This window comes from Cynocephalus volans, chromosome 3 (assembly GCF_027409185.1).
Source record: "Cynocephalus volans isolate mCynVol1 chromosome 3, mCynVol1.pri, whole genome shotgun sequence".
In the NCBI taxonomy this organism is placed as follows: Eukaryota; Metazoa; Chordata; class Mammalia; order Dermoptera; family Cynocephalidae; genus Cynocephalus; species Cynocephalus volans.
The window spans coordinates 176,148,122-176,174,023 of NC_084462.1; the positions used below are offsets into that span (position 1 = coordinate 176,148,122).

At 34.0% G+C, this 25,902-nt stretch overlaps 1 protein-coding gene across 5 annotated transcripts in view; it reads left to right on the plus strand.

Annotated features, from left to right (window-relative positions):
• The window catches only part of VRK1 (VRK serine/threonine kinase 1), a 98,953-nt gene extending 73,753 nt beyond the window's left edge, over window positions 1-25,200 (plus strand). For 2 of the 5 annotated variants that reach the window (XM_063090852.1, XM_063090854.1), the window contains exons 11-14: window positions 3,859-4,037; window positions 20,088-20,178; window positions 21,396-21,467; window positions 24,790-25,200. In XM_063090852.1, coding sequence (XP_062946922.1) covers window positions 3,859-4,037; window positions 20,088-20,178; window positions 21,396-21,467; window positions 24,790-24,821 — 374 coding nt within the window. In that variant the 3' untranslated portion in view covers window positions 24,822-25,200. The remainder of the gene's footprint in view (window positions 1-3,858; window positions 4,038-20,087; window positions 20,179-21,395; window positions 21,468-24,789) is intronic. The other 3 variants (XM_063090853.1, XM_063090855.1, XM_063090856.1) reach the window with 3 other exon arrangements.
• The last annotated feature ends 702 nt before the right edge of the window (window positions 25,201-25,902 follow it).

Below are 25,902 nucleotides of genomic sequence, written 5' to 3' on the forward strand. Positions count from 1 at the left end.
AGAATATGTTTTTGGGTTGAATTATTTGGGGATCTTTGAACCTCCTGGATCTGGATGTCTGTGTTTCTCCCTATACCTGGGAAGTTTTTGATTATTATTTTGTTGAATAGGTTTTCCATGCCTTTTCCTTTCTCCTCCCCTTCTGAAACCCCCATGATTTGAATGTTTGTGCGTCTAAGGTTTTCTGTTAGCTCTCTTAGATTTTCTTCATTTTTTAAAATTCTTTCTTTCTTTCTTTCTTTTTCTTCTTCTTCTTCTTTTTTTTTTTTTTTTGTCTCCCTGGGTTATTTTGAGAAGATTATCTTCAAGATCAGAAATTCTATTTTCTGCTTGATGTAGCTTGCTGTTGTTATGTTTTTTATTTTGCTGAGTGAATCTTTCAGTTCCATGAATTCTGCTACATTCTTTTTTAAGGTCTTAATCTCTGTACGTTTCCACCTTCATATCCTGGAATTTTTTTCTTATTTCATTATGTTGTCTAACTGAATCTTCTCATATCTCAGTGAGTTTCCTTAAGATTGTTGCTTGGAATTCCTTTTCAGTCATTTCAAGGGTTTCCTGCTCTATAGGGTATGGTATTTGAGAATTCCTGTGTTCTTTCGGTGGTGTCATATTTTCTTGGATTTTTGTATTTCTAGGATCTGTACATTGATGTCTGGTCATCTGGTAGAGTAGTTGCTTCTTCTGTTACTCTGGAAAGGGGTTTGAGAAGAGCGACGTCCTCTTCTTTTTCCAGTCTCTGCTGGTGACACTCCTTGTGTCACTACAGTCAGGGGTCTGGTGGGCTGCCTGCATAGTAGCTGTGGTGGGCCCCTGCTTGGAAGTGGTGTTTTTGTCATGCTCCTCTTCCTTTCAGGCAGGAGATGCTGCCCTCAGCCTCTGCCTAGGCCCCTGGCGTGCCCTCTTGCTTGCCTGCTTCCAGGTGGAGCTAAACTGTCTCAATTACTGTAGCTTTGTCTTGAATGTGTTATCTAGTGATATCCAGTAGTTTAAATCCTCCAGCATTGTTTTTCATTAAACTTGGTTTTGCTACTTTCTTATTCTTGGCTGTAATTAGTTCGTTTCTGTTGCTTATAACAAAATACCTGGAACTGGGTGATTTATAAAGAAAACAAAATTTATTTGCCTGTACTTTTGGAGGTTGGGAAGTCCAAAGTCCAGAGAACATGTCTAATGAGGGTCTTTGTGGTGACGACAGTGACCCAGGGGTCTCACATTGCAAGATAGTGGAGGCAGAGAGAGACTAACCTTCTCATTCACTCTCCTTTTAAAGCCCTCCAAACCCATGCATTTGACCACCATTTTTAATCTATTCATTACAGCATGATCTTACAATCCAGTCACCTCTTCAAGGCTCCACCTTTCAATTACCATTATAGGATTTCCCACTTTCTTAACACTCACAGTGGGGGCTAAGTTTCTAATACTTGAAACTTGGGAACACAATTCAAGCTTCATTGAGTTTTGGGGGAGCATAATTCAATCCACTACATTGGCCCTTTGCATTTCTGTTTCAATTTTAGAATCACCTTGTCAGTTCCACACTGCCTCCCTCAAGTTTGTTGGAACTTTGGGATTGAATTGACTTTATAGACTGATTTTAAGGAGCACTGATATCTTTATACTTTTGGGTCTTCCAATCCACTAGTACGGTATATCCTTCATTAAATTTGGTCTTGGGCTGGCCCTGTGGCTCACTCGGGAGAGTGTGGTGCTAGGAGCGCCGAGGCTGCGGGTTCGGATCCTATATAGGGATGGCCGGTGTGCTTGTTGGCTGAGCGTGATGTGGACCACACCGTGCCAAGGATTGCGATCCCCTTGCCGGTCAAGGGAAAAAAAAAAAATTTGGTTTTAATTTCTTTCAACTGTGTTTTATAGTCTTTTCTACAAAAATCTTGCCCATCTTTCATTATACAGTTTCCTCTCAGTATCTGCAGAGAGGGGATGAGTTCCAGGACCCCCCGCAGATATCTGAATCCATGGACTCTCGAGTTCCTGATATAAAATGGCATAGTATTTGAATGTAACTGATGCACATCCTTTCATATACTTTAAATCATCTCTAGATTACTTATAATACCTAATACAATGTAAATGTTATGTAAATAGTTATACTCTGTTGTTTAGGGAATAATGACAAGGAAAAAAATGTCTGTACACGTTCAGTATAGACACAGTCATTCTTTTTTTCCCCCCAATATTTCCCTCTCTCTCCCCCTTTTTTGGTGGCTGGCCAGTATGGGGATCCAAACCCTTGACCTTGGTGTTATCAGCACCATGCTGTACCAAATGAGCTAATCTGCCAGCCCCTAATATTTTCTATCTATAGTTGGTTGAATCCATGGATGCTGAATGCTTGGAAATGTAGGGCCAAATATATTTTTTGCTAGGTATTTCATGTTTTTGATGCTATTTTAAGTGGTTTTTAAAAAAAATTTTATTTTCTAATTGTTTTTTGCTAGTATATAGAAATAAGATACATTTTTATATATACTTTGCATCCTGTGACCTTGCTAAATTTACATATTAGTTTCAGTAGTTTTTTGTAGATTCTCTAGGATTTACTATATATGTTATCATGTTGTTTGTGACTAAAGAGTATTTTGCATCTTCCATTCCACTCTTTATGCCTTTTATTTATTTTCTTGCCATATTGTACTGGCTAAAAGTATACATGACTACTCTATTATACTGAACAGAAGTGGTAGTAGTGGACATCTTTGCCATTTTCTTCTCTCAGGGGGAAAATTTTCAATATTTTATTATATGTGTCATATTTGTTTTAGTTTTTTTTTTTGTAGTTTCCCTTTATCAGGTGAAGAAAGTGGAAGTTTGTGATTTTGGTCTCTTTTCTCCTGCTATATCCCAAGTATCTAGAGTTGTGCCTGGCACATCTTGGGTGCTTAATAAATATTTGAATTAATGAATGTGTATATGTATGTGTATGTTGCACTGACAAGATCTCTTCATGTATTGGATGTGAGGTATGAGAAGAAGAGAAGATTCAAGGGTGCCTGACTCTGAGATTTTGGCTTGAGGAGTTAGAAGGATGGAATTCTTAGTGATTGAGGTGGGGAAAACCTCAGGGAGCAGGTTCTGGGGGTAGGACAAAAGCTAGGATTTAGATATGTTGGGATTTGAGATTACAATTACACTTCCAAGAACCAATATACAAGGCAGTGGATATGCAAGTCTGGAGGTCAGGGGAAAGGTCTATGTGAGTCATTAGCCCCAAAATAAACTTTTAATGTTAAGAAGTGTTGATCTTGACTAGTAGGATTTCTTTTTATGATGTTGTTCTGCCTCAGTGTACAGTAAATCTTTTATTATTCAGAAGCCAGTTTTTCTTTTTTATGGGAAAACCAGGTCTTGCTTCCTTCTTCAACCTGTGTTTTATTTCTCATTTACACGAAAAATTCAGCTGTCTGCTATAGAACAATGGTTGCTTCTATGGCAAAAAAAAAATGTTGGGTATGATATTCATTGTACTTAGGGATGTTTTACTTTCATAGTCTTTATTCTAGGTCCTTTTGTATTTTTTATAGCTTTAAACCTGTAGCAGTTATTTTTGTGAATATTTAAATTCATAAATTTATGTGTTTTGTCTTACTGCCCCTCACAATTACAAAAATGTTTTTACATTATATCTCAAAATGAGTTTGTTATGTGACTTATCTTACAAGTTCCTTAGTTCAAAAGCATACTTTTCACTGAAGAAGTGATTGGAAAAAAATACATATCGTAAGACATTGTATGTTTGCATTCTAATGTTACTATAATCATGCTTTTCATAGAAATAGGAGATAAATATATTTGGATTTGTAATTTAAAGTTATAAAATGATTTTTTTTTTTTTAGGTGAAATTGCTAACTACATGGAAACAGTGAAATTACTGGACTATACCCAAAAACCTGTTTATCAAAATTTACGAGATATTCTTTTGCAAGGACTAAAAGCTATAGGGAGTAAGGATGATGGCAAACTGGACCTCAGTGTTGTGGAGAATGGAGGTTTGAAAGTAAAAACAATATCAAAGGTGAATTTTGTTATTAAATTGTCCTTTGGACTTCTTGTGGTTATAATTGCAACAAATACTAATTTTAGGAAAGTAAAGCAATAGCTCAGTGAAGAAAATAATGACAGATTGCTTGGCAATTAAATATTTGTGACCACTGTGTAAAGGCAAACTTTTTATACAGAAAAATGTATTAGGGGTTGTAGAAAAATAAATATTTTTATATTTCTTATTTCTGGTAGCAAGTTATTAGCTTTCTAAAATGATTCTTACTTGGGATACTGATATTTGGCAGAGGGATTTTTATGGAGCACTGAATTCATAATTTATGTGTTTTTTCTCTCAAGTCATCTCTTATGGTTGATCTTGTCTCAGTTTCTCACTGTTTGTCTCTCAGTTTCTCTGTTTGTGGTTATGGTCAAAGCATTTACCATTTGAAAATTGGTATTTAAAAAATTACCATTTGGAAATTACCATTTGAAAGTTTTCTTGTTTGTTGGTGTGGTGTGTTTACCATTTGAACATTATTTTGCTCTTTAAAGAAATGTCATTATGTGAAGCTGTATATCTGCATATAAGGGGATTAATTTTTTGGAGAGAAATTTTAAGAGATAATAAACTTTATGGTAGAAGTATTTTACAAGCATGTAGAGAAGTTGTGGAAGCACTTTAAAATTTAGATTTCATAGTTATGCATGAAGTTATTATTGGTTCTTTTTTTTTTTTTCTTTTTTTTTTTTTTGTGACCAGTAAGGGGATTGCAACCCTTGGCTTGGTGTCGTCCGCACCGCGCTCAGCCAGTGAGTACACCGGCCACCCCTATGTAGGATCCGAACCCGCGTGCGGCGGAAGTGCCGCTACACTCCCAGCGCTGCACTCTCCCGAGTGAGCCACGGGGTTGGCCCTATTATTGATTAATTTTGATAACTGATTTATTGATAAACTTACTGATTTCCTTCATAATCTGAAATTATTTAATAAAAAGTTAGTTTTTTTAATATGGTAAAGGAAAATTACTTTTAGAAGAAAAACCATTTTTACATTATCGTTATTGACCCTTTTTTCCATCATTTACTCTGTAAATTCTAATCTCTTTGGAAATCTCATATTTCAAACTGTGAGAAAGTGTTAAAAACAAATTTTCTTTCTTTAATATCAGAAGCAGCATATTAAAAGATTTTCATAAGTCTTTTTGACTTACAAAGGAGATAGAAATTTTGAAATTGGATCATGAATTTGACTTTCTTTGGCAAATAGGTCTCTTTGTAATTTCATCATAGAACCTGAAATTGTACACATGCCTCTACATATTTTTTTTTCCCCACCAGGTTTGTCTTAATGTCATCTGCTCCATTTTTGTGGTCAGCAAATGTGCTGGAAGTCATATCCAGGTTTGAAATGAAGAGGGTAAAATGGAAGCCTGAGTGGAATTTTTCAGTAGGGCAGTAAACCTGTATTTTGCATACATGCCATAAACATACAGCATTCATATTATTGCTCAGGACAGATTTCTTTGCATTAATAGTTATAGCTAGCTTATACAGTGTTTTTCTCTGAAATTTTGCTGATTGAGAAATAAAGATTTCCACTGCAATGAGAACTTGTCCAAAGCAACTCTCCCTTCCTTTGTAAATTCTTGTTGTTTGGGACCTATGCGCTGAAGAAAATTTGGTTTCTGCAGGTTGGCTGACTTTACAGCTGAGTAAGTCAATCTGCTGTAGAGCTAACATCTGTGACCTTATAATTCTCTTGTGTCCTTGGGTAGTTCAGAAGGCAGGAGATTTCCTGTTGAATCATCCCCTACATGCATGAAGCTTCATTGGGGAGGGGGAAATGAATACCCAGTTGAACTTTTAGGAGGTTTGCTTCATTAGCTTACTGCTTTTTGTGTAATTGGTGATACAGTGCTAAATTTTGTATTAAAAACAAATTATTCAAAGTTAAGATTTAGATAGATAAGATCACAAAGCTGCTTGATAGCCATGCAACTGAATGAGTTACTAATTTTGTTAGCTTTTTGTCTTTTCGTTTGTAAAGTGAAAGAGTTGACCAGACCGGTTTATTTTAAGCTTTTTTTTTTTTTTTTTAAGTTGCATAACACTTTTTTCAAATAAATTGTAAATGCTTCCTATCTAAAACAGGTAAAAGCAGAGCTCTGTTGACCAAAAAGTTGGGGGCTTCCTGCAAGGAAAATCTTTCTCCTTTAAGAAACCAGTATGCTGTCTCTTTTTTAGCAAGGTCTCTGATCTAGATGTCTTTTTTTGCTCTGGTTAAAGTATAAAGTATATGTGCTTTGTATTTATCAGACTTAAGTCTATTTTGGAAAGGATTTGATTTAATAAGTTCAATATATATTTCTCTTTAGGTTCCTAAGAGATATCCTTTATGGTAAAACCTGTAGGAATTGACCAACAATGGAATGAAGCAAGGTTTCTGTCCAATTTTTGGCAGTCATGCTTGATTATTGTGTAGTGTATTTGGAAACTAGGGTAAAATATGAATTTACTTATTTGGAAATATTTTCAGTATATCTCTATTATATTTGTTTTATTCAAGGGGCCAGATTGTGGTGCTGATAACACCAAGGCCATGGGTTCGGATCCCTATATAGGGATGGCCGGTTAGCTCTCTTGGGAGAGTGTGGTGCTGACAACACTAAGTCTAGGGTTGAGATCCCTTTACTGGTCATCTTTAAAAAAAAAAAAAAAAAGCATAGAATTTTGGGATGACATAAGGCAGAAGAAGAAAGAGACTGAGTATTAATCTTCCCTTAAGCAGTACAAAGCCAAAAATTTTCATTGTTGATTAGAACTAAACACGTTCTTTAGAATCAGGTAGTACAGTACAAAAGTTATTAAATTCAATGTGTACTCTAAAATCAACATTCGGCAGTTATGTATAAGGTCTAATTTATGTACCTGGTCTAGGCTAGGTCTCTAGGGGCACAAAGGTCAATAACATGTAGTTCCATCCTTAAAGAATTCTTCCCTGTCCCGTCTGGGTTAAGAACAGCTTAATTTACTGGAAAGAGCTCAGCAAGTTACAAGGACATTAATACCTCCATTAACTATTTTCTTCTAGGGTTTTGATTAAGTTGCCTGCCCAAGTCAGCAAAAAGGGCTGTTGATTGGAATATGTTGAGTGTCATCCCTGGAGATTCATTGAGTAGGTCTAGAGCATGGCCCTGCAATTTGTGTTTTGTTTTTTATTTTCAGAGAGTATGTGTTGTTGCTCCCTGTGAATGATGTATATATACCCTTCTTTCTTTCTTTCCTGTTTTATTTTCTAATTTTTAAATTTTATTTTTTTAGTTATATTATGCTAATTGGCCTTTCTAGATTTTCTCTGAAAAATCATTAACCATTGTTAAATGAATCCCTGCTGGCACTCAGCCTGGAACAGGGTACAAAGAGTTGAATAAGAGCAAAAGCCTTCCATTGCCAATCAGTAGCCTGCAGCTGCTCTAGTGGACAGCTTTCTTCCTATCTGTCTGAGGTGATCACACCTCTTGCAGTCTTTATACCATGAAACCTATAGTTTGTCAGATTGCCCCAAACATACCCTCTAAATTTGGTGAAATTCTATTTATCTGTTTTAGCATGATATAATAATAGAAATAAACTGTATTTTAATTATATAAATTTAGATTATTGAAGTTGATATATTTGTTTTCTAATGGCTAGCCATAGTTCTATATTTAAGTGGATTCAGTGTTTACTAATAATTTTCCTCCTTAGGTCTATTATTGAGTTCTTTATTTTGAACCTTCTCTTATTTGACTGAATTTTGTCAAATATCTTTTTTCCCCTAAATTTTTAAAACCTGTAGGAATTGTTTAAGGGATTGTTTAAGGATTGTTTAAGGGATTGTTACATATGTACAGAAAAGTGCATAAATAAACGTGGAATTTGAACTTTACAAAGTGAACATATGCATTTAAACATCACCCAGATGAAGACATGGATCATTACCAGAATTAGTTTTGCCACTTTTTTTTGAAATTTGTAGTAATGGCATCATATAGTATGTATGCTTTTGTGTCTTTGATTTAATCTTATGTCTGAGTTCCATGCTGTAGCATGTAACAAAAGTTTGTTGTTTTTTGTTGCTGTGTAGCACTCCAATATGACTTTACCATAATTTATTTATCCCTGCTAATATTGATGGATCTTTGAATGGCTTTTAGTTTTTGGCAGTTGTGATAATGCTGTTAAGAACATTCTTATACTTTTTTTTAAGAAAACATATATATTTATTTCATGTTGAGTATAAAGTAGTTTCTTCTGGGGATACATTCCAAGACCCCCAGCAGATGCCTGAAACCGCAGATAGTACTGAACCATATATATACTATACTTTGCTTTTTCAGTCTGATAAGTGAGATGGCTCCTAAGTGACTAACGGGTGGGTAGCATATGCAGTGAGTATACGCTGGACAAAGGGGTGATTCACGTTTCAGTCTGGACAGAGCAGGATGGTGTGAGATTTCATTGTGCCATTCAGAATGGCGTGCAATTTGAAACTTATATTTATTTCTGTAATTTTCCATTTAATATTTTTGGACCACAATTGACTGTATGGGTAACAAACCATAGAAAGAAACCATGGATAAGGGGTGGGTCTACTGTAATACATGATGGAGTTACCATAGAGGCATAGGACATGTTTATACATATGTTAAGCTTTAGTAGATACTGCCAAGCAGTTTTCCAAAGCTACAGTGTCAGTTTACACTCTCATCAGAACCTTATGAGAGTTCCAGTTGCTCACTGACATTAGCTATTTGCATTATATTTAATTTATTTATTTTGGTGGGTGTGTACTGATTTTTTTAATATAATTTTAATTTAATCACTTTGAAGAATATTAATTTTGAACACTATTTCATATGCTCACCAGCCTTGGTTATCCTTTTTTTGTGAAGTACATTTCAGGTCTTTTGTCCCCTGAAGAAATTGGATTGTCAGCTTTCTTTTGATTTGCTAGAGTGGAGTACTTTGTTTGTGTACAATATATATATATTGCGTGTATCATCTTCCAGTCAGTGGTTTATCTTTGCACTCTCTTAATTTGGTTTCTTTTGGTGAACAGAGCTCATTTTAATGAAGCCCAGTTTATCAGTCTTTTTGTTTATGGTTAGTGCTTTTTGCATTCTATTTTTGTCTACCTTGTTTCTATTTCTATTTTTATTTTTATTTCTATTTTTGTCTACCTTAAGATCATGAAAATATTATGTTATTTTCAAGAAATTTTATCTTATTCATCATATTTAGGTCTACAATTTAACAGAAATTGATTTTGTGCATGGAATGAGTCAATATTTATTTTCCCCCTTTGGATATCTAGTTGATCTGAACTTTTTATGAAAAAGATCCTAATGTCCCCACAGCATTGCAGTGGGCCCCTGGGTAACCTTATGTATTTGGGTCTGTTTCTGGATACTGTCCACAGAAATTAAGGCTGTCAATGCAGAAATAATTTTGTACAGTTTATTGGAAGCCAAGTGTGTGAAACACTGTTGTCAGAGTCAGAGAAACGCAAATAACAAAGGCTTTGTAGACAGAAAAGTCTGAAAAAAGCAGAAGCAAAAAACAAAAAATGGATCAGTCATTTCAGTTACTTTTCTTGAAAAGTGGGTGCAGGGAGACCAAACAATAGGAAAATAACTGATCAGTTAACATCAGGTTACTTCAGGCAGTCTCTTTTGTGTAAGGATTCAAGGAGAGGGAAGTACCATTGCCTGCTTGTCTATCTTTGTGACAGTGGCTCACTGTTTGAACTGCTGGCTTCATAATGTTATATGATAGTGTAAAAATTCTCCAACTTTGTTGTTCTTCTTTAAGACTGTCTTTGCTATTCTTGGCCCTTTTAAAGTTACATATAAATTTTAGAATCGGCTTATTAATTTCCAGTTGCACTGACTCTATAAATCAATTTGGGGAAAACTGTCGTGTTTACAGTGTTCTCTTCCATGAACCTGGTATACCCCTATGTATATTTAGATGTTTTTTCATTTATCTCAGTAATTTTTGTACTTTATTGTCTGTAGAAGTTATACACAAATTTTGTCTATTTTCTACTGAATACTTAATTCTTAGTCTATTTCTTTTGCATTGTCTGATTATCCCAAATCTTTTCATCATGTCATTCAGTTGTCAGCTATGTCTGCTGTATTTTTTGCTATCTCTAAAATATATAGAGAGATTTGTAAGTTCTATAATGATTATTGTTCTGTTTGTTTAGCTATGCAGTTTTCTTGTTATACCTTTGTTTTCCTTTTTAAAAGCCATTTTCTCAATTTTTAAGTGTACTTTTTTAAGCCTCTGGCACATTTTATAAAATTTTCTTCTTTTGGGGAGGATTATGTTTTCTTTCAGAGTGGAGTATTTAGTTATCTTTTACATGCTATAAATATTTCTTTCATTTTCTCTTTTGTATTTGTGAATCTTTGACTTTCCTATCTTATGAGACCGTTTTTTTTTTTTCCTTCATAGTTTGGGTTTGAGGGATTGGTGTAGGTAATTCATTTTCTTTGCCTAAGGGTGCATATTAAGGGAGGCTCTGGTGATGTATAGGCCAAATTGTCTGTTTTTCCCCAGTACTTGCTTCCATTCTCTTCTTAGCCAGAGGAGACAAAAATTTGAATCCGTTAATGGGCATTGTTAGTTAATCCGCAGTGAAAAAGAGACTTTGTAGGCTGTCTTCTGCATGACTTTTATCTCTTTATGTGTTTCTTATTTTCTCTTTTGTCATCTGTTCTGGTAATTCCCTGTTTATTGGTGAATAAATGATTTTGATTTTTCTGCCCTCTTTCTTCAAGGCTTCTTCCCAGCTAGGGAAGAAACAAAATCATAGATACTGGTTTTGGTGAGTTAGGGTGGGAACATGGAGTGTTTTTTTTTTTTTTCCAGCTACCTTATTTACATCTTCTAAATTGGGAGTTATTGGTGAAAAATTTCAGAATGGTCTTTACATTCTTCTCTCCAATATGATTCAGTGTGCATAGCAGGGACACACATTGCTTCCTGGAAGTGTCTGACAAACTTCTTGGTCATCACTTTCCAAAGGTTATAGTGTGAAGATATGTCAGTTCTGTTTCCTGCTGAAATATTTCTTGATTGTTATTTTGGGTTCATTTCTTGATATTGTAGGTGGAGGGAAGTCGTGAAATCTTATCCTCAAAATGGCCCCGTACTTATTTTCTAACACATTTTAACTTGTTTGTGTGTGTGAACTTTTTGATTCTTTCCCCACATCTATAACATTGGTCTCCTTAACATCTAGATCCTGTTCCCACAGGAGTAAACCAAGCATGCTTTTACTTTTACCCTCTTAGCTTCTCACAAACCATCTCCCATATTGCAATCATCTGAGATTTTAGTTCTGGTGTTTTTATTTTTGTTTTTGTATACTTTATATTATTAGTTATTTAGAGTTAATCCTAAGTCTATCTGATATTTTTATTACCTTTTTGTCATTCATGTCCTTTTTCTGGATTTATTTTTCAGAGTTTATGCTCAAGTACATTTTTTAAAGAGATCTTATGAATGGTAACTTTTTGAATCCTGGAATGTCCAAAAATGTCTCTATTTTGCTCTAGTTGAAGAGTAATGTGGCCATGTAGAGAGTTCTTAATTTTGAACACATTGCTTTGTGGTCTTCTAGTATCCAATTTTGCTGATTTTTGTTTCTTGTTAGATTTCTGTTTTTTCCACTCTTGAAGCTTCTTACTTTTCTCTTTATATTGGCATTCTGCATTTCACCACAATAAGTGTGTGTATTTTGTTTTGTTTTTAAACCTCATTTATCCTTCTTGGTGCTTTATGATGGACCCTTTTCATCCAAAGACTTAATTTATCTTTGACTCTTGAACTTGAAAAAATTATCTTCTTATGTATGTATTTCCTCTCTTTCTATGTCTGTTCTCTCCCTCAAGAACTCCTGCTGCATGACTCTGGGAACTCTGGAGGCTCTTCTCCACATCTCCTCACTTTTCTACCAAATTTTCTACCAAATTTTCTGTCCTTAACACTGTTCTGAGTGGATCTGTGGGCTTCTACTAGCTCACTTGTTTCATCTGTTCTGTTTTTCAGATGAAAAACGTGTTTTATATTTTAAGGCAACTGGTTATTTTCTTTATATGTCATCTTATTCTTATTTTATTAGTGTGATAGCCTAAGTCTCTGAGAATAGTAATTATGATAGTTTTTTTATATTAACTCTTTTGGCATACGGATTAGTTATTTTATTTGAGTTTAGTGTCTTTCTTTTTTGGTTTTGCCATTTTCCTTAGATTTTGTCAGTGTTTATTACCTATTTGTGTTTTTTGTTGATTGGCTAATTTTAATAGAGTGTTCCTCCGCTCATATTGGAATGACTATTTACCTGTTAATTTAATGTCATTTTTGTTACAGATTTCCAGTGATTTCAGGAGATGAGTGAGACTTATGATCAGATAACTTGTTTTCTGGGTGTCAGTACTCCTTGCTTCTCCAGTTTCTTTGTCTAATCTGGGAGAGCCCTATAACCCCACAAGTACCTCAGGTCATTCTTTTGGTGGTAGGTGTGTGTATGGTAGGCTGGCCGGTATTGGGATCCAAACCCATGACCTTGGTGTTATAAGACTGTGCTCTAACAAACTGAGCTAACTGTCCAGCCCCTTACCTCAGGTTGTTCTAAAGCAGATGCTTGTAAGGCTGTTGGTGGCCTCCTGGGTTGCATACTAAAATTACCTGGAAGCTTTAAAATATTCCGCTACCTGGGCCACACCTTATACCAATTAATTCAAAGAGATTGGGGGTGGAACCCAGGCCTCAGGATTTTTTAAAAGCATCCTAGGTGATTTCATTGTGCAGACATAGTTGACAGCCACTGCAAATCAAAAGTTGAGTGTCTGAATTCTAGCTTCTGTGAGAAAACAGCCCTTTTGCAAATAAGCATTGCAGATATTGGGTATTTTAGACTTTAAATAGTAGCATTTATCAGCCCCATAACCAGTTTTGTTGTGGGCAATGACACATAGATGCTATGTTTTGATCTTTGTGTATATAAGTACCTTACTATAAGAGGGAGAGAAGAAATTTTGGTATCATAAATGCCTTGAATGGTGCCCAGGGGAATTTGTTAAAGTGTTGAACAGACCTGCTTACAAGACTTGCTGCTCAAAATTGAGATCTCAAAGGACAATGTTAGATGGAGTTCATTTTTCTTTGATACCATGGCCAATTCTTAGGAAATGTTAGATTATTCTGTGCATTTCTTTTTAATAAAGGATGAATTTTTAAAAATCTTTTTCTGTGGAAATAATAATGTAATCTATCCTGCTTTTAAGACGGTTGTGAGGATTAAAAGAGATAAATGAAGTGCGGGCACAGTGGCAGGCACATAGGAAGTGATCAATAAATGTTAACTGCAGTGTTGTTAATGCTGTTATCTCACCTGCTATTTAAGTTTTCTTGTCTTTCTAGTTTCTTGATAATGAGGCAATAACATACGGAATGTTTTTATTTGAATCTATTAACACCTTTTTTGGAACTAAGATCTTACATCCTTAAAAGTTCAGTTTATGAAATAGAGTGTTAGGCAGATATGAATGAAGACTGGCTTTTATTTTGCTTGGTGAGTGTGTGTTAAAGTAGATTTTTTTGAGTAATAAATGATTGTGAATTGGTAAAAGTTGATTTTTGCAGTGAAAGATAAGATGGTAATTACTATGAAAAAAGATTCCAAAATGTAGCTCTGTAACTTAGTTCTATTAAAAACATAAATTAATGAGTTTATAGTTAACTTTTTTCTCTGAAGCTGTTGATTGATACTATGGATAATAGGTATTTGATATAAAGTAGAGGACTCTTGACCACCAAAGAGTTCTACATCTGCTATTTTTTGCCTTTTTGTGTAGGAATTAGGTGTTCTGTGGAACAGATTCCCCACCAAGTATATATATAGGGTTTGGTTTTCATTGAAGTAGTTATCTTTATAAATATTAGCCGCCTTAGTTTACAATGTTATAGCTTTCAAAGTCTTGTATTTTTAATTCTTTTTGTGAGAATTCCCCAGGGGACTTGATTGTACTTGGTACTGGTAATAGAATATCAACCCTTTAAACTTTAGGTTATCACTGAACAGTAATGTAGTACTCTATATTCTGTCAGGACTTTTACATTATCTGATATATATACTTTGCAGCATTGATGTAAGATACATCTGTTCACAAATGATGAAACTAAAACTTAAAGAGCCTAGGTGACTTATCCAGGACCATTCAACCATTATTATTATGCATTTATATAACATTTTTTCCTCAGACAAGCTCAAGGCACTTAAAAATCTCCTAATGATTTTAGGCATAAAGTATTAAAGATAATTAAGGCATAACTAGTCACCCATTTGCTTTTCTCCATAAATTGTCTTTGAAACTTTGCTTAGAGTTTTTGACATTAATGGTACAAATCATGGAACCCTCAGAGGAAAACCTGAATGAAGAGGTGTCATGTTGATTTTAACATAGAATTCACTGACATGTTAGTCTTCTAGACCTTAGTTCATTGAATCTCTGGAAACATTTTTTAACTTAAGTGACTACAAATTTGATCATGTTGAAATTTCATGATCTTTGTGATATGAATGATGTTAAAGTCGTGAAAAAGCCATTGTTGCCAGCAAGTTGGAAGTTGAATTTACTGTTTTCAGAAGTACCATTGGGAGATCTTTCTAGATTGTGATTGCTATCATTATATGAAATTTTCATGAAAATAAGTTCTCATGCATGTAGTACTCCTGTAGATCATGTGATCAGGGTTTAGCTTGTTTCTCAGCTCATCTCCTTAACTGAATGTTTTTTCTAGGAGAATGAGTGACAGTAGTGCTTTAAAGCTGCTCTTTCTGTAATTCCTCAGAAGGCCTAACTGAAGGCACACACATATGCTCCATAATAAGCAAGTAGACAAATTATGCCTATTTTGTGAAAGCAGTGCTTTTGCTAAAAAATGTATTGCCTATGGCAAGCAATCAATTCTGATAGCCAACCGGACAAAGTTTTTATTTATTTATTTACTCTGACAAAGTGTACAAATGCATTAGTATTTTGTGGTACACTTGTAAATTAGCAGTAGATTTTGGTGCACCATTTTCGGATAACTGCAGTCAATTCTTAATTCTTCATGGTATTGTAAGAGTGGGAAAGCTTGAACTAGTGAAGAGCATAGATATTTCAAACTTTATGTTAGACATGTATTTAAATATTTTCCTTTGGTATTATCTTTCCCCAGACTTGTTAATAGTTAGCAAAATTACTTGAGCTGTACTTCTACTTCCTACTGCAGAGTAGATAACTTAAAGTGTCGACAGGAGAGAGATCTACATTTAAACAAACAATAATAAACAAGATTTGACTGTCAATTTAGTGAATTCATGTGTGTGTTATATGGACATATGGATTGATACTTTATTGTATGAAATTCCATGTAAGTGGGATTACATTGGATACTTGTTTAAGAATACTCATTTACAGAACACTGAAAGGATTTCTTACAGGGCTTGCATAAAGACAAACAGTTATAGAAATTTAATATGTGTTTTTAATGTTTTCATAGAAGCTTTTATTTTAATCTATTTTATAGTGTCTGTTTTTCAACTTTACAGTGCCAGGCATACCATAGATGCTTTGTACTTACTTGGTAGTGATCTTCACCTCTGTTCAAACGGAGGTCAGTCAATGCTATTGTGGAGGGAAATTGCAATATTCATTATTCTTATTACAGTCTTCATCACTGAAACTCATTTAAAATAATAAATCATTTTAATGCATTCTAGCAGAATACTTTTAGATTCTTCAAATTCATCTGTCCCTCTTTTTAAGTCACTTGTTCATTTCCTAACCCACCTTTTATCTTTTTGTTTCTCCTCCTTCTAATTATATATGACCTTTTCCTGCATTTTCCTAAAACATATCTGTAATTAGTTAATGTCGATTCAAATATTACATAGTTTTTGAGGAACTTACAGTAAGATACGAAATTATGTCTTTATTATTACATTAATAGTTGAATAGTTGCTCTATGGGTACAGAGCCATAGATATTTATGTGTAAAACACCATGCTAATAAGCTCAGCAAGGGTTAGAAAAATGAGAAAAACCATAGTCCTTACCCTCAGGGAGCATACATAGTAGGAGAGAAATAGAAAAGGGTGTGAAAATAGTCCACACAAAGTGCAAAAATATGTGTACTATAACTCTTTAGAAAAAAATGCATTAAAAACACAGCTAGAAACCGCTGCTGTATACTTAAAAGTCACATAGGGAGGCAGCATAGTGCTGTGGAAAGGAAATTGTAATAAGCATAAAGAGTTCTGAGTTCTAGTCTTTCCACCACTCCCAGCTGAGAAACACTAATAATCAAATTCTCCTTGGCTTTCTCCTGTTTGCAGCTTTAGTTCTTTTCTGTCTATATAGTGGATTTTAGCTAAGTCCACTAGTTTTGTAAATATTGTGGTATAACACGTGTTTGCTTTTTTTACCTTCACAGAAGATGTATCCTTTTTTAAAAGATACTGTTGAATAACTAATAACCTATTTTTAGTTATTATTAAGGAATGTAATAGTAATTTATAAATTGTATAAATTGCATGGTGACTTCAAGTGGCCTTAATCAAATAAATAAAATAAGATTAACTGATTAGTGCAGTCACATATTTCTATTTAGAGGTCTTTGACATGTGTGATACCAAACATTTAAAAATTTTAGACTGTATATTCCAAGTTTCTAAAATAAACATGTATGACTTTTGTAGTAGGTGGGGGAGGGGGAGACCCTAACAAGACTGCCTGAGTACTCATCTCCTTTGGATATTGCCACGAATCTGATTGGCTTTTCTTAGAGGTTGTTAAAAGCATCTAGAGATTTGTGAAACAGTGAATTGATCTTTAGTTTTCGCCTCCAAAGATTTTTATTCTCTTTTCTGTCGAACAGCTTTAGTTCTATAACTGGTCTCCAATCAGTGTTTATACTATTAGGAAATTATCAGTCCAAATGCATCAAGACGATTTGCCTTCCTGTTTCTAAATTGGAAGTGAGAAGCTGCTAATTAACTAAATTTTAGCCTAGCATATCTGAACACTTCAAAAATATAAAGTGTAATATATACGCTAATTCACTTTGAAATAACCTAATTTTTTGAAGATATTTTAGCTGTGCTGAATTAAAAGAAAACCCTATTCCAAGTTTATTTTATAAGTTATTCTTGTGTGTCATACGATATTTTGGTTTCATTTATAAACACAAAGGCACCTGTGAGACCTGGTATAGAATGTGACAAAATCAGAGATTAGCATAGTCACTTTGTGAAGCCATTTTTCTGTCCAGAGGGAACCAAAATATGCATCATCTGATGCCTAAGGATGTTGACAGATAACAAAATGAAGCGTTTGGAGATTTTCATAAGAAAGAAGGTGGCAGCAAATTATTTGGAATTTTGCTCATTGCCTTATAAAGGGAATAACACTCTTAGATACTTTTAAACTTGAAGAGTTTTATTTTGATAATTGGTGTTCTGTAGACCATTGGCCCTTTCTATCCAAACTGCATACGTTGTCAGAAAAGTTGGACAGGAGATTCCCGGCTGACGTATGGATTAATGCAACTCAGTGCTTTACCTAATGCATACTGCTGAAAGCCCAGGTGTTTCTTTTGTTGGTTGAATATTGTCTGATTTTCATTCCTATGTAATTTACTTGCATAGAGATTAAGAAAGCTCCTTTTTATTAAATAAGCTTGAAAACAAGATGAATGCACTAGGTTCTTGGGTAGAATGTATTGGATAGCTCCCTTTATAATAAGCATTTAAAAATCTCTCCTCCAAAAGCTGGAAAATGTATTTTTTCTTGTATGGAAAGCAATATAGTACTGAAATATTCCTACTTAATTTTGGTCTGAACGAACAAAAGTGTCTGTGTTTATTCCTGCCTAATGCATCACAAATCTGCTGACATGCTAACCTTGGAGTCTTGGCTGGCGTTAATCAGGCCTGTGCACCGGCAGGAAAGATGTACCTAATGCACTCCATCAGTGCAGTTTGCATATGGAAGTTCTCACAGGGGAGCTGCCCTGTGCCAGCTGAGGGTTACCTGCCCACTGCAGTTATTGTATGTAATTATCGAACCAATCTGTTCAGCCCAGCAGGGTTTAGATGGTAATCATGAAGGCAACACTTTGGAAAAGAAAGATGTAAGGCACTCTCCCCTTCTCTCATCAGTTATATGAAGTTATAGCCACTCTTAATAGCTATTTTTGAGAAGCAGTACCTCCTTATACAAATCTGATAAATGAATGAGTTTTTGAAGTTTCTTAAGGTTTAGTCAATTGTTACTTTTGTATGTGTAAAGAGTTTTTTTTAGGAACATGGTGGGTATCTAGTCTTCCCACAGCCACCTTAAGAATGTTTTGAAACAGTGGGGTTAATTGTGATACATAGATAATAACACTTCTGGCCATTTGGAGGTTTTAAGATAATGTGGCTTGAATAGAGTTCAGAACCCAAGGTTGCCATTAGGAAGAGAGCAGTGTGCTGTCAGCAGGTATTATCCTCTTTCATAGCTATCCACAAAATGGTCTGCAGCAAGTAACATTCTCAGATGAAGACGTTTAACTTGATATTAATTGTTAGAAAATATAAACAAGGACATTTTATTGCATTGTGAATCTGTGAAATTTAGGACATATCAGATGGTTTCCTAAATGATACAAACTTATTTTAGGCAACCTAAAGAAGCTTTGAATTAAAATTTGGATTTTAACACATTTAAATTTGAAACTACATGAGATAAAGTTATATGAAAAATATAAGGTTTTATATGTATTACTAATGCCCCTCTATAGTCATACCTACATACAGAAATGTTAAGTAATTTAAAACCTTTACATGGGACTGGACTATTTAGAGAATGTTGTAGTGATAGAAAATAATAAAAACGAATTGAATGGACATTTGAGAAGACTGGATGGTGACAGAACATAAGTAACATTCAACTAGGAAAATAAATAAAATATAAGAAAGGCCTGAGAGAATGGTGGAAAATGGTGGAAAAAGTGGTTTTTGAGGTTTTAGGAGAGTTTTGTACTTTTAAGACTATTCATTTACAGTCAGGTTTTTGGCCCTCTTATTTAAACTTTTCATAAAAAGTATGCCAAAAGGGAAACATTTATTAGAAGTTCGCCATTACTGATTCATGAATGGAATTTTACTACCAGTGTTATGTGGCACAACCACTGATATAACATATGGGGCAAGGAATATAAATATATTTTTCCAATTCTCAAGTAGATTACCCTCCCTCCAACACCCTCACTAACATTGTAAAATGGGGAGAATAAATACTATTGGCCTGACTGGTGATAGCAAGTTTGTAAAACACTTTATTTTATAAGAAAGTTTCTGTATCATCAGTCCTGATGGTTAAAACATAGCTTTTAATGATGAACTATGTAAAGCATGAAAAGTTAGAGGTGGATATAACAAATACACTCACCATCCAGACTAACTGTATGGTTGAAAGTTCTCTTACTAACTTTTTTCTTCCATCCCTCATCCCTTCCCTTAGGTAACCATATCCTGAAGTTATGAATATTTTTCCTGTATGTGTTGATGTACCCACACCTATATACAATTGACCCTTCAACAATGAGGGAGTTATGGGTGCTGACCCCTCAGGCAGTCGAAAATCTACGTATAACTTTCCACTCTCCCAAAACTTAACTACTAATGGCCTGCTGTTGATGGAAACCTTATCAATGACATAAACAGTTGATTAATACATATTTTGTATGCTATATGTATTATATACTGTACACTTATAATAAAGTAAGCTAGAAAAAAGAAAATGTTGTTAAGGAAATCATAAGAAAATAAATTTACAGTACTGTACAGTATTTATTGAAAAAAAATCTGTATAAATAGACCTGTGTAGTTCAAAGGTCAACTGTACATTCACATATGTATGGTAAGGTTGTGTATTTACTTATTTGATCATCAGACCACATCTCTTTCTCTCTCTTTTAAATTTTTACGTGTAAGAAGCGAAAGAAAGAAATTGAAGAAAGCACAGAATCTAGTGTTGAAGATATGGAATGGTCAAATACACAGACAGAGGAGGCCACACAAACCCGTAAGTTGAAGAGTTTTGCTTAACTTCTTTGATGATAGCTACAAATTTCATTTCCTCCCACTAGATGAGGGGTTAACTTTGGCTCATAACATTTTGATTTTATAATAAAATATTATATAAGGTCTTATATTTGTATAGTAATGTACACAATGTCTTTAGTACACGTATTATTTATTCTTCACAATAATCATGAAGTTGGGATTGTGGAGCTACCACCATGTTGCAGATTTGGAGCCTGAGAACACCGAGCATTTAAATGGCAGAGCTGTTGTGAAAGCGTTAGAAGTAGAGACCAGAACTCTTAACTCTCAGGCCAATATCTTTCCTCTTCCTCCACTGGTCCACATAACTTTGGGGATGGTAGTGAGTGTCAGGAGTCAGATGGTTTGTACATGGGCAGCAACTGTCAAATTCTACTTGCTCACATTGCCTGATTGCTCCCTATGAAGTCTGCCAGCTCTTCTTTTTTCTCAAGTTAGGAGGCAAAGAATTAAACCTTCAAATCATCACTTTTTAAATCTCTTGAAGCAAAAAACAAGGCATGTAATCATTTTTTAGGTGGCTTATAAATTGGTGTTGAAGGCACTTCTAATAATGGAGTAATTCCAGAAATGACATTAGTAAAGACAACATTTGCAAAGGGCAAAAACAAGGTTTTTGGTCTGTGGTATATTTAATAAATGGCCAGAGAATGTATGTGTTCCAGATTTCATAAGAGATGATTGACTTGACTCTGAAGAGAGATTCGATGCTGCCCACAAGAACTTTTTTTTTAAAAGATTTCTCTCCTTTTTGCCTTTTGTTTATTTATAGTTTTGTTGGTCCTGAAATTTTTCTTGATTTATAGTAGAAAAGGCTTATTTTTGGTAGAAACTTCATGAAAGTGTTAAGTGCACTATTGAGTCAGGCCAAAGATGTATTTTACCTTCCTTTTGACAAAATGCACTGGTGCATGTTTGTGGACAACAAAGTATTCAACTTACAAAGAGAATCATCTTCACCCTGATTTTACTAACATTTTCTTTGTTATACATTATGGATAGAACATCTTTAGGTTGATCAGCATTCACTCAAGAGAATACTTGAGATGTCTCAAGAGGGAATACATAACTTCACTCTGGAGGCTAAAGGTTTTGAAGTAGTCCCTCTCTTTTTTCTGCAGCCTTCGCTACTATTTTATTTTTCCTCCTCCCCTGTCTTGTTTATTTTGTTATTAGGAAGTGAGGAGTCCCAAGGAGAAATACATCGAAGCATGTCTGAGCCAGGGCCTAGCAGCAGCAGATATCACAGTGAGTGGGGACGAAGTTCAGGAGCATTTATAAAGATAGAGTGATATTCTTACCTTCAAAAAATCCCTTAAATTCTAAACCTTGCAATTTTAGTTTAGGAAAAGTCCTACATCGTTCTAGTAAAGTTGATAACATGTTAAGTCTAAGGTAAAATCACATTGTGTGTGGGGCAGACTCAATGCCTCTCCTGACTGCCCGGAGATCATTTGTTACCTGACTTTTGCTTAATAAGCACCAGAGGTATTTGTTTTGATACATTAATTATTTTAATTTTTAGTATAATTTTGAAAAATGTTTTTATACCTAAAATTTTAAACTCCTCATACTGATATTTTTCCCATGAGAAAATCTGTTAGTATTTTTGTTATTTTATTAATGACAAAAGGGTGTAGACTCATAGATAATTTAAGGAGAACAGTTCATATTTTTTTGACATAACTTTTCAAGATGAAGAATAATCACCTTCTCCTTATTCATGTAAACTCTGAATTGCTTTACTTAAATGCTGTTTATTTGCCCATTGTAATTAATTTTTTTCCTAAAATACAAGGCTAGTTAAGGTATTTTACTATTAAAATGTTCATAAATGAGAGAAATATTACCCGAGATAGTAAAATGTTGCTGCTTCTAGCAAAAAAATAAAAGCCAAGGGTTCATGTAAATGTATATATTTGTATTTATCTGTTTGAAGTAACTTGAAGAAGGCGGCATGTTATTACATGTGAATTTTTTTTTAATTTAAAAAATTTTTTGAGTATAATATAATTCAGTGAATTATGTATTTTAGGGCTTTAAGATTTTGTCATAAATGTGTTTCAAGAATGGTTACCTCTAACAGCAGCTTTAGAAATGTCAGTTTCTTCATTAACAATTTTATTTTCAAACACAATTTATGGTTTACAGTATGGTAAGAGATTTTTCTCACTGTGTGATCTTTCAGAATGCTGTGCCTAGCAAAATGGGAGCAACTTTCCTTTAATATCTATTTAGACCATTTTAAAAACGTATATAATTTTCTTGATACACCTAAACTCATTTTGAATAGTTGGGGGTCTATTGTGTAAGAACACATTCTGAAAGCTTTCAAAATGTGTATTGTGTAGGTTTTCTCAAAGAAAGAGAGGGGGTGATGGGGTGGTTTTCATGAAGAACAGAGGCCTCTAATCCTTTTATTTTTATGCAAGGCATAATTTTTACCAATTGAGAAAATTTGGTTATTTGCTGCAAGTAATTTTTCCCTTCACGAATGATAAGCCTTAAAAGACCATGCATGCATATTTTGGCATTTCAAAACCATGCCAATATTTCAGGATTGTACTAAAAATTAGTTGATGTAGCCATGATATTTATGACTAGTATACTTTGTCTCTCCTGTTCATAAAATGGAACTATTCTTATTGGTGTTATTTTTTTTTAATAACTTGGATTTTGGACCATTTCTGAGGATTCTTTGAGGGAGAGCATTACTGGTCAAGGAATAGATATTTTAAAGGGCAACAGTATTTCCCACTTGTTTTTTCCTTCTGCAATATTATAAAATAATAGGAGACTATCCCAAACTTATATATGTTATTTTTCAAATATCAAATTTTACCCATTAGTGTTATAACTGAACCTTTTACTAGTTGCATTGTATTATGAAAATGGTTATATTTTAAATCAAAGAGAAAAGATAGATTGATTGTTAAGGAAAATATTAAATTGATACGTGCAGCAAAGTCTGCAAAGTGCTTAGTACTGATTATATAATAAATATTAGGTGGTGGTAGCGTTTTTGGTTGCAGTGAGAAAATTTAGATCTGGATTGAAGGGCTTAAGCAGCAGCAATACATAATTTAAGAGTAAAATGTCAAATTAGGGCATTAATGAGAATAATACTGTTTGAATATAGCTATATCATTGTTAGTGTTCTTTGTGATGTGGCTATAGATTCAAAATTTGAGAGAGAGAGATGTATTATACTGTTGATTATTGACCTTGATTTTGTGATATTATCCCATTATGCCAGTCTCCTGATCACAACATTTTCAATTTTCTGCTCAGAATTTCAAAATTCTTGAAATAAAAATGTAATAATCTACCATGGGATATTTTTAATAGAAGACTATATCATAAAAATTTAAGAAAAAACTCAAAATTTTAAGTAAGCTATGGTATGTAGGCTATGAATTATGAGTGACAAAAAAAGAATATTTTTGTAAGTTTGAAGTTTGCTTTAATTGAACTGTATGGCAATTGAATAGAAACTATAACTTGGAAAAACTAAAAAAAAACATGAATTTTTAGGACATTCTTCCAGTTAAATAAATAAACCCATAATCGGAAAACCTTTAGAAACTATTTATTATTACACATGTGTGGTAGATATTTCATCCCAGATTTGAAGAATGTTTTATATTTTTCAAAAAGGAGGATTGGTCTGTTTGTTTAGTGCATCCATTGATTAATTATAGGCCACCACGCTGTCCCCTCACTCTGGTGCCACTGCTCTATCCTGGCAGGGTGAAGCATGAGGCAATGGGAAGGAAATGGCCACTTACTTTGCCAGCACTGGGCAGCCGGGATCGGGCTGAAGTATATCCTGTGACTGCTGGCTCGAGGTGGAGTGGGCGGAGGGGTAGTAGTTGGGGGAAAAGTCTCCTGGGTGAGGCAGAATTTTCATGTTCCCAGTAGAGAATCACAGATTTATTCCAACCTGAGAATAGTTGGATAGGAACTGTCATAAGGGACTTAGACCAGTATCAGATGCTATGCCTTTTTAGAAGGTCACTCAGTTGAGATCTCTGTAATTCTTAGTGGAAAGGCTTTCAATTTTAGAATCGCCCAGTGCTGTGCCGCCTCAAGAGTATAGATAATAGACTTTAAAAAGCAACTCATTTAGAATAAAATGTCTTGCTTTTTATAATATGCCTAACCTCATCACTTTCCCCCAAGGAATGCATACTTATCTTGTTATCTTGTTATAGTTTACATTTGGAGTTAATGTTTTAAATGTTACAATAAAAATTTTGGGTAAAAATATTTCAGTACCAGTGTAAATTGGATATGTTTTACCAGTGGAAGAATTCTTATATGGCTTAAGACTAAAAGGTACGCTTTGTTAGCATATTTTTTGACATATTAAAAAATTTACAGAATTTCCAAGATTTTTAGAGTATTAACAGTTCTATCTTTGTGTGCAAATTTTGTCTTCGCAAACCATCAGAGTCAATTAGAATTTTAAATATTAATAACCGTATATGGGAATATTTATATTTTTATTCTAATTTTCCATTTGTAAATTAATGATTAATGATTTACATTTCTTTGATTTCTCTTTAAGGTTCAAGAACCAGAAAGAGAGTCCAGAAGTAAATCACATGCTGTGAACCAACTTCTCTTTTCTTCTTTTTCATTTGACTCTGTTCTTCCTTTCTATTTTAAGTGGTGTGTGTGTGTGTGTGTGTGTGTGTGTGTGTGTGTGTGTGTGTGTGTGTGTGTGTGTGTGTGTGTGTGTGTGAGTCTTGTGGGTGGGAGTAGTGAATACCTATGTCTTTGAAAAATATAAACTTTTTTATTAAAATAAATACTTTGTACAATTTATTAAAGAGGAATTTATGAAATTCCAAAATCTTCAGGTTATACTCTCTAAGCTTTCCCAAGCTGTATGTGGTTGAGATTTTGGAGTACGTATAAGAAAAGTTACTAAAACACATATTTTCTTATCATTGTGCATTTCCCAGAGTTTGACAAAGTCCTCATTTTTAAGGAAATGTAAAACTTAAAATAAAGGTCTCTTTTGTTTGATGCAAATACACAATTTGTTGTGGCCATAAGGTTTGGTTTGTACTGATTTTGTTCTGCTGTTCCACAAGCATTTATTAAGCACCTGCTATGTGAGGCAGAAGGTACAAATAATGGGAAGGAATGTTAAAGAAAAAGTGGAGTAAATGTATCTGTGAGAGAGAAAATGTACACAGTTGAAAGTTAGATTACATAAGAATTAGGTAAGTATGCAAGCTATATGACAAGAAAACAGGTGATAAATTGTCAAGTGGTGGCATGATCAAAGCAAATTTCATTTTTGTGCATGTAATAGGCACTTTAGAGTTTTAGTGATTAGCAATTTTAAGATGTGGAATATATTTAGTTGCTTTTGGAACAAAAGCTTGGAATTTTAACATATTTATGAACAATTTTAAGATACATTCCACAAAATTTACTTTTTTAAAGTAATTGGGATTAAACTGTATTTTCTAATGTGTGGTATACCTTACCACTTGAGCATATATAATGTTTTTAGGTGGTGTATGGATACAGTTTTATTTAAACATTTAACTGTTTTAGTATGTATCCAAAATGTAACTAGCACATTAAACTGGCAATTTTTCTACTGCTTAGGACAAACCTAAAATGGATATTTCAGTTTTTAAAAAGCAAGTTGATTTGAAGACAA